The sequence below is a fragment of the Pipistrellus kuhlii genome, unplaced genomic scaffold (genome assembly GCF_014108245.1).
Source record: "Pipistrellus kuhlii isolate mPipKuh1 unplaced genomic scaffold, mPipKuh1.p scaffold_m20_p_24, whole genome shotgun sequence".
Taxonomy (NCBI): domain Eukaryota; kingdom Metazoa; phylum Chordata; class Mammalia; order Chiroptera; family Vespertilionidae; genus Pipistrellus; species Pipistrellus kuhlii.
Window position 1 is genome coordinate 4,501,674 of NW_023425523.1, and position 14,597 is coordinate 4,516,270.

Here is a 14,597-nt window from a genome sequence, read left to right on the forward strand (position 1 = left end):
GGCGGGCGGGCGGGCGGGCGGCCCGGGGTGCTGGGCACCCAGGCCCCTCCCCTGCCCCCCCCCTGCAGACCCACAGCCCTCCCCCCCACCTCCCCCCCTGCAGACCCACAGCCCTCCCCCCCACCTCCCCCCTGCAGACCCACAGCCCTCTCCCCCACCTCCCCCCCTGCAGACCCACAGCCCTCCCCCCCACCTCCCCCCCTGCAGACCCACAGCCCCCCCCCTCCCCCCACAGCAGGCCCACAGCCCTCCCCCCACCTCCCCCCCTGCAGACCCACAGCCCTCCCCCCTACCTCCCCCCCTGCAGACCCACAGCCCTCCCCCCCTCACCCCACAGCGGGCCCACAGCCCTCCCCCCCACCTGCAGACCCACAGCCCTCCCCCCCTCACCCCACAGCAGGCCCACAGCCCTCCCCCCCACCTGCAGACCCACAGCCCTCCCCCCACCTCCCCCCCGGCAGACCCACAGCCCTCCCCCCCACCTCCCCCCCTGCAGACCCACAGCCCCCCCCCTCACCCCACAGCAGGCCCACAGCCCTCCCCCCACCTCCCCCCCTGCAGACCCATAGCCCTCCCCCCTACCTCCCCCCCTGCAGACCCACAGCCCTCCCCCCCTCACCCCACAGCGGGCCCACAGCCCTCCCCCCCACCTGCAGCCCCACAGCCCTCCCCCCCCTCACCCCACAGCAGGCCCACAGCCCTCCCCCCCACCTGCAGACCCACAGCCCTCCCCCCACCTCCCCCCCTGCAGACCCACAGCCCTCCCCCCCACCTCCCCCCCTGCAGACCCACAGCCCTCCCCCCCACCTCCCCCCCTGCAGACCCACAGCCCTCCCCCTCACCTCTCCCCTTGCAGACCCACAGCCCTCCCCCCCACCTCCCCCCCTGCAGACCCATAGCCCTCCCCCCCACCTCCCCCCCTGCAGACCCACAGCCCTCCCCCCCACCTCCCCCCCGCAGACCCACAGCCCTCCCCCCAATCTCCCCTCCCCCCTGCAGACCCACAGCCCTCCCCCCAACCTCCCCTCCCCCTGCAGACCCACAGCCCTCCCCCCCACCTCCCCCCCTGCAGACCCACAGCCCTCCCCGCCACCTCCCCCCGCCCCCCCCCCCCCCCCCCCCCGCAGCGGGCCCAGCCCCGAGGGTCAGGAGTGGCTCCGGCAGAGCCCGGGGCCTCTCCGTCAGAGCTACGCCCCGCCCGCCGCCCCCCAGGGCGCCCGTCCGCCGGCGGGGGGCTGCCCGGAGGTACCTGTGAACATCTCCTTGGGCACCTTGAAGGTGTCGATGATGGGCGTGGTGATGCCCGCCATGGTGCCGATCATGCTGCCCAGGCCCAGGTTGATGAGCATCAGGAAGAACATGACGGACCAGAACGGCGAGGCGGGGAAGTGCGTCATGGCCTCCGTGAAGGCGATGAAGGCCAGGCCGGTGCCCTGCACGGACTGCGGGGGCGCGCGGGGGCCAGGCCTCAGCGGGGGCCCTCGTCCACCCTGGCGCCCCCCCACCCCGTTCTCTCCGCCCCCAGAGCTTTAGGATGGACTCCTCCCTCTTCCCAGCGGCCCCCACCCCACCTCCATCCCTCCACCTTGGCCAGCAGGGCTCGGGTCTGAGTCTGCATCGGAATCCTCCCCCCACAAGGGGTTCAGCGGTGGGGTCTGGAGTCTGCGAGGTGTACCAGGACCCGGGAGAGTCAGAGGAAGGCGCTCCCTTTCAGCAACACACCCGGCTCCAGGCTCTCCTCCTCCTCCGAGGAGCCTTCCCTGATTGCCCTCAGCCCTGAACTCCGGGCCTGAACGTGGTGACCTCAGCCCGGCTGCCCCTGAGCACAGCGGAGCCATTAACAACTCCGATGCCTGGCTCAGCCCAGGACAATGATTGGGCTGGTCGGCAGGTAGGGCCGGGTATCAGGGTTTTATAAAACCCCAGGTGTCCCGATGGACGGGCGGGTAGAGGACAATGCAGGAATGCCGGGCCCCTGCTCACCAGGGCTCAGCTGACCTCGGGGCAGAGGTTTGGGCCGATACCTCTCCTCTCTCCCTCTCTGGACACACAGAAATAAGGTCCTTGCTCACCAGGGAAATGAATGGGTCCCCCGTGGCTCTCTGCCCCCCCCCCCCCAGCCTGTCCGCCGCCCTGCCCGCCCCTCACCTTGTCCAGCTCGTCCTCCAGCTGGCAGGGGTCCAGGCCCAGGGCGGAGAAGCGGTCCTCCTTCACGGTCATGATGACCTTGTACATCTCCGCGTAGTCCTGGGTGGTCAGGTGGGAGAAGTTGACGTGGGGGGGGATGAGGTCCTGGCTCAGGACGTTGGAGTGGAGGTACCCCAGGATCTTCTCGGCGTTCCTGCAGCACAGAGGGCAGAAGGACAGTTAAAGGGGCAGCAGTGAGCACGCACCCGGGGGCGCCACCCCCACACCCTGGCTGAGCCCGCTGGCCAGCAGCAGAGGCCTCTGCCCGTGCGGTCCAGGGCTGGGGACAGGGACTCCCCACCCACGGCCCGCCGGCCCCTCCTGGCAGGGAGGGTGGACAGGGAGGAGGAGACAGGCAGGAGGAGGCGCCACCTACTCCACCACGCATTTCTCGTTCATGATGTTGGCCTTGAAGCCCAGCACGGCGAACACCACCAGGGTGGCCAGCACCGAGGTGAAGAAGTTGATCAGGGCCACCAGGGCGGCGTCGAAGTGGCAGTTGTTGTCCTGCTTGTTGTAGCTGGAGAAGGCGATGACGCCGCCGAAGCCCAGCCCCAGGGCGAAGAAGACCTGCGTGGCCGCCTCCCGCCACACCTGCGGGTCCAGCATCTTGTCCAGCTGAGCGGGAGGGGCGGCCAGGGGAGAGAAGAGACACGCGGTAACGGTGTCATTCGCGGGCAATGGGGTTCCCACCGACCCCCCTCTCCTCGCTCAGAGGCAGCGGGCGCAGGGGGAGAGGGTGGTGGCCCTGTGACCTGGGACATCCCCTCACCCTGGAACCGTGTCCCCCGGTGAAACGCAGACACAGGAGCATCCTGAGAGAGGACCACTGCCAGGCTGAGGTAGGACAGGACAGACGCGCTCATGTGCACAGTACGTTCCTTGATAGTTTATTTTTATTTTCAAAAATATATATTTTATTGATTTCCCACAGAGAGGAAGGAAGAGGGATAGAGAGCTAGAAACGTCGATGAGAGAGAAACATCGACCAGTTGCCTCCTGCACACCCCCCTACCGGGGATGTGCCCGCAACCAAGGTACATGCCCCTGACCGGAATGGAACCTGGGACCTTTCAGTCTGCAGACCGACACTCTATCTGCTGAGCCAAACCGGTTTCAGCTTTCCCGTCTCCTCTCACTGTTTGTTACGCAAAGCACAAAGCGGGGACCCAGTGTGGCTTCAGGGTCAGACAGACCCAGCTCTCAATCCGACTCCCACCTTCCCTGGGCCGAGAGGACTTGGCAAGTGGTAGTGCCTGTTCTCTGAGCCTCCGTTTTCTTATCTGGAAAGTGGGAATAACAGTCGAGTCTCCCTCCCAGAGTGACTGAGAACCAAATGGATAGCCTGTAGTCGTGCCTGGCTCGTAGCAGCATGCAATCCAGCCATTGCCTCCGGCCTGGTAGGGACAGAGAAGTGTGGGGAACGGGCAGGGGCGGGGATTACTGAAAGGGTAAACTGAGGCCTGAAGGGGAAATGAGCTGCTCACAGTACTGGAGCTCGCAGGTCAGGGCAGGGGAGTTTCTGAACTGTAGGTCACCACCCGCCAGGCCACAGTGCCCTCCTCCCCCTGCCTCGCGACTCCGGTGGCTGCACAGCAGGAGGCGAAAGCACCCGCTGGGGCCGGGGGGCCGGGAGGGAGGTCTGAGTGTGCAGACGGGTGAACGCGGTTTCGGCCAGAGAGAGGGAGCGGGCGCCTTCCTTCCAGTATGATCCCAGCTGCCTTATTCACACGCCCGGGGCCAGCCTGGTTTGGGAAATCAGGGCTCACTTCTGATTTCATTATCAGAGGGTGATATGGTGTGCAGGCCACAGAGCTACACGCTGCCCTGAGCGCGGCTGGGACAAACCAAACGCACTGGGCTCCCGCTGCAGAATATGGCAGTCACACCAGCACATCCACAGACTATAAATAGCCTCCCAGCTGTGCAGGCCGTTTCGCCACAGAATGTGTTTCCTCCCAGAGAACGCAAACTGCTGTTATCCTTCAGGGCTACGTGGGTTCGGGCACGGTGAATACGGACCTGGGGCCTCTCCATGCCCCGAATAGAGATGTGAAGATTAAATAAAAGGAAAATCACACTCATCCTCCCTCATCTGTGGTTTTGCTATCCATGGTTTTTAGCTGCCTCTGGGCAACTGCATTTTGAAAATATTAAATGGAAAATTCCAGAAATAGACGATTCCTACGTTTTAAATTGTGCGCCAGCCAAGCCAGCATGACTCAGCGATTGAGCAGCAACCTAGGAGCCAGGTCATCAGGGCACATGCCCTGGTTGTGGGCTTCAACCAGATCAATTGATGCTTCTATCTCCTCTTCCTTCCTCTCTGAAATCAATAAAAATATATCTATAATAATAATAATAATAATAAATAAATAAATAAATAAGGGAAGTAAATTGTGCGTCATTCTTCAAAAGCACCATGATCTCCTACCTGTGGTCTTTGCTAAGGCTGTTCTCTCTGCCTGGAATTTCCTTCCTCCTACTCACTGTTTGGTGAACTCCTATTTATATCTCAAAACCCAGCACAAATATCGCCTCCGCCCTGAAGCTTTTTCCTCAGCCTCCAGCAGAGCTAGCCATGGTCCAGGGCTCTCCCAGTCCCCAGTCACACCAGAATTATTGGTGTGTGTGTGTCACCTCCCTGTCTATACTTTGTGGTGAGGGATGGAGCACGCTGGCTGTCTTTGCATGAGCAAGGAGAGAGTTGGGGGCGGGGGAGGGGGAGGCTCGGGCAGACAGGCAAAGCTGGCCTGTTGTCCTAAAGGGACCTGAGCTGAAGGCGTGCTGTTCCTGGACTTACAGGGGCTCTTCCAGGATTGCTGGCTGATGGCACATGGCCTTAACGAGGTCCTGATTACAGTGTCAGCAGAGACTGAACCCAAGGCCCGGCCTCAGGAAGCTCAGGGTCCTTTTGGGACATGAGAGCGTGACTGCAGGAAGGGAGGAGGGAACCAGCTTCCCCGCCGGAAACGAGGCTCACACCCTTTTCAGGGTGCTCCTCCCCCCCGCCCCCCGAAACAGCAACAGCTTCCCGTCACTTCCTTGGCACCATGGCTGAGCCACTGCCTGGCGCAGGGAACAAGGTGTTCGTGGCATTTGGCTCCGAGGCACGAAGATGCTTTTTGAATCCACAAGCAGCTGCCGAGCGCCCAGCCCGAGCGGCTCATGACGGGAGCGCAGCCAGCCAGACAGCCGGACGCCAGGTGGCACCGGAGCACCAGGCTCCCCGCCTGGGGCAGTGTCGCCTTCGCGAGGGACAGAGCAACGCTCGCTCACGCCCACAGCGCCCTCTGCACGCACGCAGCGGCAGCCGCACACTCCCCCGGCAGCTGTGATGGAGCCACATGTCACCCCCTCTAGCAGCTGAGGAGACTGAGGCCCTGAGGAGCAGGACCTGCCCTCCGGCCGCCGAGCCATGAGCTGGCATCTGGCCCCATCCCCGGGCTCTGAGCCCGCCCTGGGGGGCGAGGATGGGCTGCGGGTCCTGTTCAGGGCCGCTCCAGCTGCGGGAGCCGGCGAGTCCCACCAGGAGCTTCCTCTGGGGCGTGCAGGGAGCCGCCCCTCTCCTCTAACAATCCGTGCACACCCGGGCCCGTGGCCAGGCCGCTCACCGTCAGCACCACCCACACGCCCAGACCCAGAGGCGGCGATGCCCGGCGCTCAGCTTGTGCTGATCCCAACCCAGAGGCTGGCGCGGCTCCTTCCCTGGTGACTGCTTACAGGCAACACAGTGGTGTGGTTCAAAACCAGCAGGCGGAGAGGGGCCCACAGGAAAGTCTCCCTCTCCGCGCCTCAGTATCCCGGACGCCCTGCTCCCTGCCTGGACGTATCCATGACGTCCGCTTTTGCACACTCTTCCAGTGAAGGTCAACGCGTATGCCCGCGTGTTTATAGGCACACCAGAGGCCCGCTGCACGAAGGTCCGTGCAGTCGGCCTGCCTTCCCCTGCCTGCCGGCACCAGGACCCAGGCCTCGGCGCTGGCCGCGGCGGAGGCCGAGCCTCTTCAGTCTCCAGTTTTCAGACGCCCAGCTGGTCTCCGAGAAGCGCTTGCTGGAGGCACAAGGAACACCTCCCTCCAGATTGGAAACGGAGTCTCGGAGCACAACGTCACAGCCGTTACCACACAGGTTTTAGAACATGGAGCAGCCATGACCATCATCGATGTCAGAGCATCTTCCGCACCCGAAAAGAAAGCTGTGCCTAGGAGTGGCCGCTCCCCATTCCTCCCCCAACCCGTCACAAGCCCAGCCCTGATCTGCTTTCTGTCTCTGCAGAGCTGCCTGCTCTGGATGTTCCGTGTAAGCTGAATCATACGACATGTGGTCTTTTTGTGAATGGCTTCCTTCATTCAGCGTCATGTCTTCAAGGCTCACGCACACATGACCGGGAGATGCACGCCTGTGACAGCTGGGTACAGAGCCCGTCTCACGGATACACCGTTCTCCACTTTTCCGTCCGTCCGTCCGTCCGTCCGTCCACTGATGGGTGTTGGAGCTGCTTCTGCTGTTTGGCTGTTGCGAACAATGGTGCGTGCACCCTTGTATACACGTTTCCGTGTGGACATGTGTTTTCAGCTCCCTTGGATGCGTGCCCAGGAGCGGAGCTGCTGGGTCACATGCTAGCGCTGTCTAACCTTTTGAGGAACTGCCAGATTGTTCTCCCAGAGCAGCTTGTTCTTTCAGCCCTGCCGGCCGTGTCTGAGGGCTTATTTCTGTATAAAATCCTGAAATAACACCTTTGATCTCATGACCCTGTCCAGTCAGCACCCTGCTTCTCGTGTCTGTGCCCGTTACAGCAGGACTCCCGAAAATAAATGTTTTCCATTCCTTGTCTTCAAGTTCTCACCTTCCATGTTCCCGCAAACCCATTCCTAGGAGACTGTCCCCAGCACGCCACCCCCTCAACCGCTCTTGCCAAGATCACGCGACCTCTCTGTGGCCAAGTGCCCCGGCCATTTCTCAGTCCTCAGGACCTGACCTCCGGGCAGCTCTGGACGTGGCTGACCTCCAGGCCCCCCGTCCTTGTGGAATACATCCCGCCGGGGTCAACGGCAGGAGCTGCCCCATAACTGCTCAGCGGGCAAGGTCTCAAGATGGATGGACCCCACAGATTTCATCCGGACTGAGAGGCACAAGGTTCAGAGGGCCAGGGCCCGCCTGCTGGTTCTCGGGGACCTGAGTCCTCCAGGGCCTCCTGGGTTTCTTTCTTTCTTTCTTTCTTTCTTTCTTTCTTTCTTTCTTTCTTTTTTTTTTTTTTAATATATTTTATTGATTTTGTACAGAGAAGAAGGGAGAGAGATAGACAGTTAGAAACATCGATGAGAGAGTCATCGATCAGCTGCCTCTTGCACACCCCCTACTGGGGATATGCCCGCAACCAAGGTACATGCCCTTGACCGGAATCGAACCCGGGACCTTTCAATCCCCAAGCCGACGGTCTATCCATTGAGCCAAACCGGTTTTGGCTTGGGTTTATTTCTTTACACTTGGCCTCAGGAAGACCCTGGCCCCTGCTCCAGTGGGATCACACCACTTCCCGGACATCCGGGAAAGGGTGCTAGGAAGGAGCGCCCGCTGCTGCTGTTCGAAACGCACACCCACCATTCTGCACCCACAGGATACCTGAAATATAGCGAACGTGGAGCCACATAACCAGCTGGTGAGGGTGTTCACAGAAGCAACCTCTTTGGAGCAATGTGGCCAACATCTAGTCATACTGAAGCCAGCATGCCCTCTGGGACAGCAGTTCCACTCCCACACGCACACCCCGAGAGCCCGGACCCACGAAGACCTGTGCCATCCTGTTTACTGTAGCATTACTAGCAACGGAGCATGCTGGGAAAAGCCTCAGTGACCGTCACCCGGAGACTGAATTCATCCCTCCGAGCCCAGTGCTGCGGTGAAATACTAGACCGAGGCAAACACGGACGCACTAGAGCTACACATATCACTGCAGCAACATCTCCGAAGTGTGGAGCAAAAACAAAATCAAGGCTGCTATAACATGATGCCATTCGTGTGAAGTGTAGAAGTGTGCGCCAATGGCTGTGTGTTGCTGATGGACATGCACGCATGTTTAAAAACAAAACAAACCTTTCAGGTAGCGGCAGGAGAAACCCCAATTCAGGACAGGGCTGATCCCTGGGGAGGAAGGGTGTGGGGTCAGGGAGCGCTGTACTGATACGGCACCTGCGATATTTTCTTTCTTAAGAATATTTACTATGTTATTAAGTGTGTGTGTTTCCTAGTCTATGCCCGAGACGAAGCCACAAGATGTCGTAAAGAGCTCCTGAATTAAACGGGAGCAGCACCGTCTGTGCTCAGCTCAGCAGCCGGCGTCACAGCCCGGCTCCCTGGCTCCTGGAATTAAGCCCCCGGCTCTCCTCCCGCAGCAGGGCCCATCTGGAGGCCTGGTTTACCATCTCCACGTTTACCACCCTCTCCAAAGTCTGTCCTCCGCTCACCGAGCTCAGTGAAGTAAAACCGAGAGACTCCACTGCTCGCAACAGGCAAGATTCTAGAAACAGGGCTGAAGTCATTCATAAAACAGCCGGCTTTCTTCTCAGAGCTGGTTTCCCCCAAAGCGAGCGGGTTGCGTTTCTCTCCTTTGTCAGAGACCACGCGCTCACCACCGCCCGCGCCGGCCACATGGCCCGAGTCACACTCATGCCTCCCGAGATTCACTAAGTGCTTCGCAAAGGGGACCGCCGCGGTGGTTCCCATGGCAACATCAGAAGTCACTTCCCAGCATGCCGAGGGCCGGCTCCTGCGGTCTGGCGGCGATGGAGCCGTGTGTCCTGCACATTGCCACCCCCGACACCAGGAGCTGTACACAGCTGCGCGCAGGGGGGAGTGGGGAGGGAAGGGGGTCTCAAACCCACTGGATCAGGGCTCTTCTCCCTGTGCGATCTGTGTAACTGTGTGCATGCGTGCGTGTGTGTGTGTGTGTGTGCATGTGCGTGTGCGTGTGATATACATGTGACATGGCACTATTGAAGGCCAACGCTAAGACCTGAACCTAGGGGGGTCCTGACCCAGGCCCCTGCTGGTGGCTGGTCAGCTGGCATTTGGGGGTGAGCTTCTCAGCCTGCCCACAGGGGTTACTAATTCCATTGCTTGGGGCACCTTGAAGGACACCCCAACCTGCATTTGACATTCTCTTGCTCCTCAGGGGACTGGCACATGCCAGCTGTGCCCACTGGTCTAAAGGGAAACGGGGAGGCAGGGACACATGTGGGCAGGGACCACCGGGAGAAGCCTGGGTGACTGTGTTCAGGACGTCTGTGCGGGCATGTGACACAGGCACAGTGGTCCGGCCTGGCCCCCTCCCCGGGCCACGGGAGATGTGGACGGAGTCGCTGAGGGTGGTCACTATCCGTGTATAAGCTGGGGTTCACGGGGGGAGACTCCTTCTCTGAGGCACCTTCTTGGTTTCTGCTCTCACAGCTGCACCCACGAATGCCCCCCTCCCTGTCCCCGTGCTCCAGCCACGCCTGGCTTCCCTCAGGCACGCCCGATGCTTCCCACATGCATGCTCACGCGGTCCCTTTGACCGAAACGCCCTCCTGCGGCTCATGAAATCCTCCCTGCTCCCCGAGGCTCAGCTCCCGTGTCACCTCCTCCCTGACGCTGCTTCCGATTTCACCCCAATAAATGTGACGTCCCTTCCCTCGGGGCTCTGCCCTCAGGGCATCCCTCCAGGGCCCCGTGATGCCCACAAGGCCGACGGACCCGGCGCCTACCTTGGGCGTGAACATGTGCAGGATGCCGTCGACCGCCCCGCGCAGCAGCAGCCCCCGGACCAGGAAGCAGGCCAGCACCACGTAGGGGAAGAGGGAGCTGAAGTACATCACCTGCAGGGAAGACAGGGGCCGCCGTGGGCCAGGGCCCTCCTGCAGCAGGCCCCGCCCCGCCCCTCACAGCTGGTGCACATGAGCCGCGCCGATGGCTGCAGAGAGCAGAGCCCGGGACCCTGGGCACCGGGCCAACCCCGCCGCATGTCTGGCCCGGAGCCAAGGCAGAAACAGGAGCCCAGAAAGCTGGAGTCAGCATGGCTGGGCTCGCAACCCCGCCCACCATCCCCCAGGGCGCCCGGGGGGCGGGGGGCGAGGAGCCCTTTGCTCTCCCTGCCTCGGCTTTTTTCATGTCTGGAGCCTGCGTCTCTGTCCCTGGCTCCAGCAGGCCCCCTGAGGGTCTCCCCTGTCCTGAGAGGCCTTTGACAGAAGGCCTCCAGGAGGTTACAGTCATGGCTCCCGAGCCAAAACATCAGAAGGAGGTCCTGCCTCTGTGGTTATAAATCACGTCCCGTGTTCTAGCATGTGTGTCTCTTGTGCGTTTCCACATCCCCATGTGCCTGGCACAGGGCCTCGTGCGAAGAAGATGCTCACGCCATGTTGGCTGCACTGACACAGATCTGAAGGGCTGCTGGGCAGACGGCGTGGCCGTCAGGAGCATGCGTGTCTGCAGCTAGACACGTATGAGTCCCGTGATCTTGAGCTGTGGACTTAGCATGCCTCGTCTATAAAAGTGGGTACAGTAACGCCTAACTCATAAGGTGGCTGTGGGTCACAGGCATTCGCACACTCAGGGCCACAGAGTTTCGGCTACAATTTTGGGCTCTGGAGAGGGAAGAGGAGGGGGCCGAGACCACGCTCCGGCTCCCAAGGCTTAGCTTCCTTGCTCTAAGTCTGGAAAAGAACCCGAGGCCCCGGCCAGCTGGGCTCCAATCCCAGCTCCGGGACAGGCTGACTGTATGACCTCAGGGTGCTTTCTCTTCCCTCGGCCTCAGTCTCTTCATCTGACAAAGAAGTGGACTGGGCTGCAGGGTCCCTAACGCCCCCTCCAGGCCTGGCCATGCATGAATGGTGACACGTGACCAAGAAGCAGAGCCTCTTTGGAGGGAAGGAGCCGTGGGAGAAGGTATATGGGGCTCGGCTGGGCTGCCCTGCAGAGACCCGGGTGGGGCCACTCTGAGGGACTGTCCACAGGGAACGATGCTGCAGCAATGACACTCCACCGCCACCTCGGGAGCCTGTGACTTCATCCCGGTCGCCCAGAGGCCAAGCCCACCCACAGGACCCTGCGTGGGGCCACTCTGGTCTCTCGGCCCCCTGCCCTCCACCCTCTTCTCAGGCCGTGGGGTCCGAGCGCCCCTCCCAGCTCACCTTCCCCGAGGACTGGATGCCCTTGACCACGGCCATGCCCACGATGGTCCAGGCCATGAGGAGGCACAGCGTCATCTTCCAGTTGAGGCCCCCGCTCTCCGAGATGGAGTTGGAGATGTCCAGGGCCTCCCGGTACCAGAAGTAGGTGGTGGCTGAGCTCTTCTCGCACTCCGCCTCCACCACTGCAAGGGCAGCAGGGCCTCAGTGCCCCCTGGTGGCGAGGCCTGGACCCCCACCCAGGCAGCAGGGGCCAGGGGGCAGCTGACCCAAGACCCCGAGGACTCCTGGGCTCCCGACAGGGCCTGGGAGGCTTCAGGACTCTGTGTTCCCGCTCAGGCCCCCCCTGCCCGCGCCGGTCTGTGGGGGGCAGGAAGAGTGAGGCAGGACTGGGGGAGGGCCTGAGCTGGGAGTAGAAGCCCTGGCTTCCCTCCCTTGGTGACATCGGTGGTGTGGCCAGGGCAGTTGTTCTGGGCCTCGATTTGCCCAGCTGCGAGGTGGGGTACACCATCCAGGCCTTGATGGAAAGTGCATACACATTAAAACTTGCTGAAACCGGTGTGACTCAGTGGATAGAGCGTCGGCCTGCAGACTGAAAGGTCCCAGGTTCGATTCCAGCCCGGGGCATGTGCCTTGGTTGCGGGCACATCCCCAGTGGGGGGTGTGCAAGAGGCAGCTGATCGATGGTTCTCTCTCATCGATGTTTCTAGCTCTCTATCCCTCTCCCTTCCTCTCTGTAAAAAAATCAATTAAAAACATAATAAAACTGTTTCAGGAGAGGGTGGTATCTGTGCAGCACAGGGTGGTGGGTGACAACTAAAGAAGCGTCCCCGTTGGCAGAGTTCCTCCTGCACTCGCTAGTTCTTTCCATCCCATTAAGAACTGCAGGCTGGGGAGAGGGCATCCAAAGGGGAAAGGAGGATCAGAGAGGGCAGGTGTCTTCTTCAAAGGAACACAGCGCGTCAACGCAACCCCAAATCTGTGTCTAAGCCTCTCCGGCTCATCTGGCTCCTTCCTGGGACAGGGCTGGCTGGGGTCGCCGCTGGTCACACTCAGGGGCCCCCATACTTGCCTGCCACGGTCCCATTCCTGACGACAGGACATTCGCTCCAGGGCAGTGGGTACTGGAAGGACTTGAAGAAGTAGAAGATGCTCCAGCCGATGATCACGTTATAATACAGCCCCACGAAGAGGCAGACCTGAGGACGAGTGCCCGTGGGCAGGGGTCATGGGGGCGGCAGGAAGTTGCCTCCCTGCCTATCCCCACCGGAGGCCGGGCAGGGCACAGCCTTGGAGGAGGAGCAGCCGACGCCCTCCTCACCCTCGTTCCTCTGGCATTCAAAGAATCCGCCCAGGAATGCTTCCCATATAAAGCTCTCTCCTCCGAGCAATAAGCGCGTGAAATACGTTAATCCTTTCCAGTTCCTCCTTCTCCTTGAAGGCTGCGAGCACCACCAACCCCTTCCCGAGGGCTCGGCGGCCCCGTTTCAGAGCTGCCCTGGGAGGTGGGACCGTCCGGCTCTGCCTCCCTGGTCCCTATGCCCAGACGGGGGTGCCTTCTGAGACTTTCTGGATGCTTCTTACTGGTTTCCCGTGGTGCCCCCCCACCCTTCCCTCGGGACACTCCTTTCCCTTCGCACAGTCTGCAGCTGCCTCGACACGTCCGTTCCCGTCTCTCACGTCCTGGAGGCTGTCACGTCTCATTTCTTGGGAACAACAGAACCCCCTTTGGCAGAACTGACAGGGGCTCCCGGGCGCCTCTTCGCAGCAGCGCTTTCTCTGGCTGCCCGGACGGGGACAGGCCCTCCACCTCCCGGGGCGGCCATGTTCTCACGTTACCCTGCTGGTCGGCGAGACCGCGGAGGGCCCCTCGCTGCACCCATTTCCCCTGATTCCCCCCAAGCTCCGGTGTGCGGGAGCAGACGGAGACACAGAGGGAGAGGGGCGCCCACTCCTTTGCTTGCGTGCTTTCGGTCCAAGGGGCCCCCCTCCGCTCCCGGCAGCCCCAGCACAGCGGGCTGTGTGCCCTGTGCACCTGGGCAGAGCGATGCCCAGCGTGAGGCAGCGGCGCTGACCCTCCCCCGGGCCCGGCCCGAGCCGGCTGGGCTGGCCCCGCTGCCACGTCCGACAGCGTCCTCGGCCCCTTTCCGAAGCAGATCCCGGTTCCGTCCCCGGTGAGCGTGGGCACCTGGGCTTCATCCCCCAGGGGGGCTCGCCGTCCTCCCCACAGCGCTGAGCAGGCCGGTGGGGGCGCCGAGCGCCTCTCAAAGCTCCCTGTCTGGGGGTCTCCCGCCTCCCTCGGTGCCAACGCTTCCCCCCTCCGGCCGCTCCTGTCTGACCCGCCTCCGGCTCTGCCCATGAGCGTGCCCCGGGCTGCCTTTTCCTGCCGCCCACTTGCCCAGTTCCCTTACTCTCTACCCGAGGAGAGAGGAAGGGCCTCGCTCGAGGGGAGCTGACGGGCTGGCAGGCAGAGCGGAGGACCGGGGTGGCCTGCATGTCCCCAGACTCCAGCAGAGATGTCCCTGCTCCCCTGTGACATGCCCTGGCCTTCCCGCCTTCATCACATTCCCAAGTGTCTGCCCTGCTCCAGGCAGCGGAAACAGCTTCCCGTCTAGAAAATGATGGTCCCAAGACACCTGCCGGGAGCCATCCCCACACAGAGGGCTCCTTCCCTGCCCTGCCCTGGCCCAGGACTCCTGTCTGGAGACCCCGCCCCCAAGAGCGGCCCCTGGCCTCCGGGAAGGCCCGGGCGGCTCCGGACTCACGATGCAGCTGGAGAAGCCGATGCCGCCCAGGCGGGGACACACGTAGTGCCACACGCCGATGCTGCCGCGGCGGATGCGCTGGCCCACGGCCAGCTCCAGGAAGAAGAGCGGGATCCCGATGATGATCAGCAGCACCAGGTAGGGCACCAGGTAGGCACCTGGGAGGAGAGGGGGGTAGAAAAGGTGTCTGAGGCTGGCACCAGGGTGAGGAGGGCTGGCAGCCAGTCCTACCGTCCTGCCCACATCCCCGATCATCTCCAACCACCCCCGGGCCTTGTGCTCATCCAAACCCTCCCCCTTCCAGGGATTCCCCACCTGAACAACGAAGGGAGGGTCCACGGTACACCAACGCCTCCCGCTTACAAGGATAGACCCACAGACAGACAGACAGACAGGCAGGTGGGCAGACAGATCCTGCACTGCCTCTCAGAATCCACACATCCAGTCACTCGCCGGCAGACACACTGGCGCAGCGATGCCC

The 14,597-nt window shown here is 62.1% G+C and overlaps 1 protein-coding gene across 2 annotated transcripts in view; it reads right to left on the bottom strand.

Moving 5' to 3' along the window:
* Positions 1–14,597, bottom strand: part of SLC6A17 (solute carrier family 6 member 17) — a 32,743-nt gene that overhangs the window by 3,336 nt on the left and 14,810 nt on the right. For both annotated transcript variants that reach the window (XM_045586907.1, XM_045586908.1), the window contains exons 3-9: positions 14,117–14,274; positions 12,424–12,550; positions 11,355–11,536; positions 9,933–10,043; positions 2,564–2,805; positions 2,149–2,341; positions 1,250–1,442 (exon numbers count right to left, since the gene is read on the bottom strand). In XM_045586907.1, coding sequence (XP_045442863.1) covers positions 1,250–1,442; positions 2,149–2,341; positions 2,564–2,805; positions 9,933–10,043; positions 11,355–11,536; positions 12,424–12,550; positions 14,117–14,274 — 1,206 coding nt within the window. The remainder of the gene's footprint in view (positions 1–1,249; positions 1,443–2,148; positions 2,342–2,563; positions 2,806–9,932; positions 10,044–11,354; positions 11,537–12,423; positions 12,551–14,116; positions 14,275–14,597) is intronic.